This window comes from Monodelphis domestica, chromosome 1 (genome assembly GCF_027887165.1).
Source record: "Monodelphis domestica isolate mMonDom1 chromosome 1, mMonDom1.pri, whole genome shotgun sequence".
NCBI classification, from domain to species: Eukaryota; Metazoa; Chordata; class Mammalia; order Didelphimorphia; family Didelphidae; genus Monodelphis; species Monodelphis domestica.
In genome coordinates, this window is record NC_077227.1 from 405,696,230 (window position 1) to 405,702,229 (window position 6,000).

The window sequence follows — 6,000 nt, forward strand, 5'->3', positions numbered from 1 at the left end:
AGCAGTTCCCAAGGGGGGTGGCAGTAACTTTTGGAAGTGTGAGCTGACTATAGTAAGTGACTCCTAAATTCTCTTACTTAGTGTTAAGTAGGGGTGCTTTGAGTTCTTGATTTGTTTAGCTAAAAATAGACAAGGGAAAAGTTAATCCTATCTTCACAGATCTGACATGGAAGACATGAAGACATTTAAATCTCAGGTGAAAATTGCTAAAAAATATTACCCCAGATAATAGGAGGAAACAGCCCTTGTAATGTGCCATGCCAGGGTGATTTTACAGAGAAAAAAAATGAAGATTTTTGAAACGAATATAATCAGTAGTGAGCCAGAAAGACATAAGGACTGTAAAATTATTTTTAAAATTGGCCCTTGGCCCTTTAATTTGCTTGTGTTCTTTGTGGTTTGAAATATCCTCTTAGATCCTGGTAAACAAGCATTTTCATATTGATTTTTGTCCACTTGGTAACCAGTGCATTTCCTCTGGGTTTTTAATGCCACAGAAGCCAATAGGTTTATCCTTTGTTGTGTACGCAACATACACAGCTTTGGGAGTTGCAAGGAACAGCTGCTTCAGGCAAACTACTCACTTGAATATTTGGCCACTGAAAAGGAGCCAGGAAAGAGAAAAAGGCAGCCAGTTAGAATCCTAACTCATCTCAAGCCTGAAGATGACACCACTGTAGTACCGGGGCTCTTCTAGAAGCTTGAGAGAAAGAAATGCTCACATCTGGATTTGGAGGCAGCCAGGATTTCAGGCAGGTCAGGGGAGCTGTCAGCTTCCACCCTAGACCTCAATCCAGCAGTTAGCACACAGGCAAGGGTCTGTGTTTACTTGGGTTATCTCCCTAATCAAACCAATAGCAGAAAATCATTTGGCTTTATTTGTGAAATGCTTTGCCACAGACTAAATTCCTTACCCTCACACCCTAAAAAACAACCCCAAAACAAACCTTCAGGATTGTGTTTTGCTGCCATGGCAAAGCACCACATGCATAAGCATAGGAGTAGCCATAATTCTATTTGCAATAGGTGGTTATTTTTTAGTTGGATTTTCATGAAATCCCCAATAAATTTTCATTCTGTTCCTCACTATTTCACTATTCTGGCTAAAATTTCCTCTTCTTTCTTAAGGAATGTAATTTTTAGAAGTTCTAAGTTGGTATTTTTTCTTTTTTTTTTTAAGGTAATTTCCATTTGGCAAAAACCTTTAAGATTTCATTTCCCATTTGAACTTTGTATCTGTTCAGTAGAAATTTCTCTTAACTTTCCTTAAGGTTAGAGTGTCTTCTCCACAGCCTTGGGAGAAGGATAACATTAGCTCCCTCAGGGTTCCTCCATAATCATTAGTAGTTTGTAGGCAAAAATATTATTGCTTTCTTTCCCCACTGTGCCCCTTTTAAAGGATAGGAATTTGGATCTAGCAGTCCCAAGGATCTGAAGATTTGTGAGATCCATTGGTAAATGCCTGCTTGAGAAGATAACACTTTCCCATCCACCATCTTCATCTCTCCCTCCTCCCTCTTTCTTAACATAAACAGAACAGCTTGTATTCAGTGTCTGAATAGTAAACCTGCTGTCGAAAGTTTGCTTTAATATTTATGCGTTCAGCACTGCTACATGTTTTGAGCTCCATCAAAGCTTTTATTATAAGAGCATTTGAAAAGGCTGGGGAAGTAGAGAAGCTGCTGATGTGTGTGCTATCTCTTATGCTCTCTCCACCCAACTCATCCTCCCTCACTCCCTCCTTCTTTCCTCTTCCCCCTTCCCAGAGTGCATCCCTCTCCTCTCTTTGGACCCCTAGCCCCAATACACAAGAAGGCAAGGAGAACTCTTTCCCTCAAGACCTCTGGGATAAATCTGTTTAATATTTATAAACTGCTACTGTAGCTATAATAACCAGAGGTAGCTGGCACCACCAAGATTTGCTGCAAATAGGACTGTACTGTGGAAACAAGGGTGATGATGTATAAAATGAAAAACTGGTACCCCTCTCCTGTTTTCATTGGGAAAGAAATATATATGGCATAGATTGATCATAGAAGGACTAAGTCTGATCAGTGTAGACTTGAGAACTCACCAGCCATCTGTGCAGTGACCAAAGGATAAAGATACTTTGATTCAACAAGCATTTACTGAGTCCTTGCTATAGGTATCTTGGTGGATAGAGGATTGGGCCTGAAGTCTGAAAGACCTGAGTTGAAATCCAGACTCAGACACTTAGTAGCTGTGGAACCTGAATAAGTATATTTTAACTTATGCTTGCCTGAGTTTCCTCATCTGTAAAGTGGGAATATTAACAACCCTTACTTCCCAGTGTTGTTTTGAGGCTCAAATGAGATAATAATTGTAAAGCACTTACCACAGTATGTGACACATAGAGCTTTATGGATGTTAGCTGTTATTATTAAAACATCTTTGTTTAAAGATGAATAAGCTCCATCTAAGTTTTGGCAAGGAATTTAGAATGAGAGTGAAAATGAAGTATATTCAAATAATTATGTCAAAAAGCATATATTAATTGCTTATGAGGTACAAATAATGCTCTGGAATTCAGAGGTGAGAGAAGTCACTTCTAGGTGTAAGGGATGCCATTTGAAGAAGCAGTATCTTTATGTGAATACTTACAAATCTCCAACCTTGACCTCTCCAAAACTTCAGACTTTACACTTTCAACAGATATCTCTGCCCAGATGTCCCACTAGCACCTCAAGTTCAGTATATCTGTGGCTAAACTTCTCCAAACTTGTCCCTCCTTTTGACTTCTTATTTCTCTTATTGGACACCACTGATCTCCTAGTCACCTGTGCACAAAACCTCAGAGTTTTCTTTGACTCTTCTGTTTCCCCCTTCACTGGGTATCCCACAGGGTTCTGTCCTGGGCCATTTTCTCTTCTCCCTCTATACTCTCTCACCTTATGATTTCATCAACTCTTATGGATTCAGACATCTTATATGCTGATGATGAATTTCAGATCTTTTTATCCAGCCCTAACCTTTCTACTGACTGTCAGGCTCATGCTTCCAGCTACCCATTGGATATCTTGAATTCAATAGTCTATAGACTCTTAACATGTCTAAAACTGCACTCATTACCTTTCTACCAACCTACCCCCACTTCCTAACTTTGATACCACTGTTGAGGCCTCAATCATGCTCCTGTTCACCCAGGCTCACAACCTAGGTGTCATCCTTGACTTTTTGGTCTCTCTCACTCTCTATATTTAACGTCTTGCTAAGGCCTATTGATTTTACCATTGTAACATTTCTTGTATATATATTCTCCCTCCTCTGACACTACCACCAGCCTGATGCAGGTGCTTCTCACTTCAAGCCTGTATCATCTCTTTGCCGCCAGGCTCTTCCTAGTCCAATCTATCCTTCCTGCAGCTGCCAAAGAGATTTTACTAAAGCGAGGGTGTTAACGTGTCACCTCCCTCCCCAGTTAACTGATTAACTCTGGTAGCTTCCTATTGCCTCTAGGACCTTATATGAAAATCCTCTGCTTGGTATTTAAAGCCCCCCTACTAACAGGGTTCCAGTCTTCTTATACTTTATACCACACCAACCACTTCATGCTCTTTATTCCATCAACACTGACTTCCATGCTGTTCCTTGAACAAGATACTGTCTCTGAGCTCCAAGTATTTTCACTGGTTGTCCCTCAATGCCTGGAATGCTCTCCTTCATCTCCACCTGCTGGCTTCCCTGGCTTCCTTCAAGTCCCAGCTAAAGAATCATCTTTTATAGGAATCCTTTCCCAATTATCCTTAATTCTAGTGCCTTCACTCTATTGATTTATTTCTAGTTTCTCCTTCTTTCTCTCTGCATGTTGTCTTCCCCATTAAACAATAAGATCCTTGAGAGCAAGAGCTATCTTTTCCTCTCTTTTTATTCCACAGTGCTTAGCCCAGTGCCTAGTGCATAATAGGTGCTTAATTAATGTTTATTGACTGCTTTAGGAAAGCTTACTCTAGAAAGCCTTTCAGACTGTATTGGATAGTGATAGGAGGCTTTTCTAGTATACTAGGAAAGAAAGCAAAGAGGCCTTGAATCAGGGCAGTGAGACAGGACTAGACAGGATAGGGCTTGTTGGAGAGAGATTGCCATGATAGAATTGATAGGAGTTGGCAACTCAGAACTACCTTGGTACTTGAAGCAACTTTACTCAAAGGTATTCCTGTTACATACTTGCCTCTTGTAAGGTCATTGCATCCAGGTGCCCCGCAAGAGTTTTGCTTCTTTTAAACACTCAGTGTACTTTATAAATAACAGTCTTAGCCAAGAGAGCCTAAGAGGCCCCTCTTGAAAGATGACTATCAGACTGAAGAGCTTTCATTTGTGAGAGGTAGTGCTTTACAGGGCTCACCAGTGTAGCCACATAGAATCATCGAGGAAAGGGCAGTTTTCTTCTCACCTTAAAAATAAAAAACCCATTAAAAGTGATTTTTCTTTTCAGTAATATTTTACAGTAGTGTTCTTAAGACAAAATAGAATCTTCTAGCTTTGGAGGCCTCTTCAGGGGAAAGATGGTATATTCTGGGCCTTTGTACAAAACAGCCTACTTGTCAAAATGCACAAACCCTACAATCATTGTCTTCTCAGAAGGCATCTTCGATTTTGAGCAGGTCTAGGTCTGCCTGGTTTTTCTGTTTCCTCTCCTATTTGAGTGCTCAGTGTTTGTCTAAATACCTTAGCAGAGATAATTCAGCAAGTAGATTGCTTCAGACCCTGGTTTTTCTTCTTGTTTGCACTTAGCCTGGAAGTGATTAGAATGCCCCTCCCCCCAACTTTATCCCAAAGTGGCAGTCTCTTCTCACTCCCTTCTCTCATAGGTCACAAAGCATTAGAGTAACAAAGTGTTAGTTCATTAAGACTCTTTCCAAAGAAGGTACCTCCAAGGGTATTAAACACCACCCTGTTTCATAATGGTTCTTTCTCTATCTATCCTGGGGATGTGACAGCATTCCTGGCAGATGAGGATGATATATCACTCGCTGATCCTCTCTTCCAGCCATTTCATTCCTGGTTTCCAATTGCCTCTTTAGTTCTTGAAGGTTCTTTAATATCAAGCATCACATTTGTTTGCCATTGAGGTGACGGAAGTCTGTAATAATGGATGATGGTTTCAGGTGGGAAATGCACAGCTGGACCATGTCTGCAGCCCAGATCGTGTTTTCCTACAGATGTCTGTAGTAATAAAGAGTAAGAGGAGGAATTACAGAAAGTGGCAGGAGCAAAATTGTTTCCAAATTGTAATAAGGTTATTTTTTCTCTTTTCTCCTTCCCAAGTGCTTTTCCACTGAGGATCAGTAGATGCTTTCATAGTGCAAAAGCTTTTCAACACCTGAGAGAACACCTGAGAAAGAGAAATCCATTGTTCACTTTTTAGATATATCCCAGTCAGGGGTGAAATGAAACACAACCAATACCCCACCCAGCTCAAGTTAAGTTACACACACACACAAACACACATGGCGCACGCACATGCAATCAGGTTCATCATGTTCTGATCATTATTCTTCTACCTTTATTTCCTCAGAATATGCAGAAAACATTGGTGATGGGAAGAACCAGGAATTCCGGGAGAATGAACAGAAACGTATTCTGGAGCTGCTGGAGAATTTTTAGTCTCATTCTGCCTTTCCTTTCACCCCTCATTCTGTGAGCTCCATGTCTGCTTCTGGGCTCTTGAACCTGAAATGCCTTTTTTAGAATGCAAATTTTAATTTGGTTTTTGGACGCATTAAAGTTAGTTTTGGTATTCCTGGCCTTATGTTTTTTATATATGTGCATGAATACCTTTCATAAAAAGAATGGCGAGTTTATGCTGCCTCACACATAGTACTATCAGTGTTCTCATCTGTAAAATGAGAAAATTGGACTAGACCTCAAAGCTTACAGTCCCTTACAACTCTAACCATCTGATTCTTGTAATATTCAGCATACAGAATGTGACTAGGAAGTACTGAGACTAATTTCATAAGAAAATAAGAAATGAGGCTT

General features: G+C 40.2%; 1 protein-coding gene across 2 annotated transcripts in view; it reads left to right on the top strand.

Moving 5' to 3' along the window:
• CTNNBL1 (catenin beta like 1) overlaps nucleotides 1–5,758 on the top strand; it is a 230,545-nt gene extending 224,787 nt beyond the window's left edge. For both annotated transcript variants that reach the window (XM_007474361.2, XM_007474362.3), the window contains one exon: nucleotides 5,537–5,758. In XM_007474361.2, coding sequence (XP_007474423.1) covers nucleotides 5,537–5,625 — 89 coding nt within the window. In that variant the 3' untranslated portion in view covers nucleotides 5,626–5,758. The remainder of the gene's footprint in view (nucleotides 1–5,536) is intronic.
• The last annotated feature ends 242 nt before the right edge of the window (nucleotides 5,759–6,000 follow it).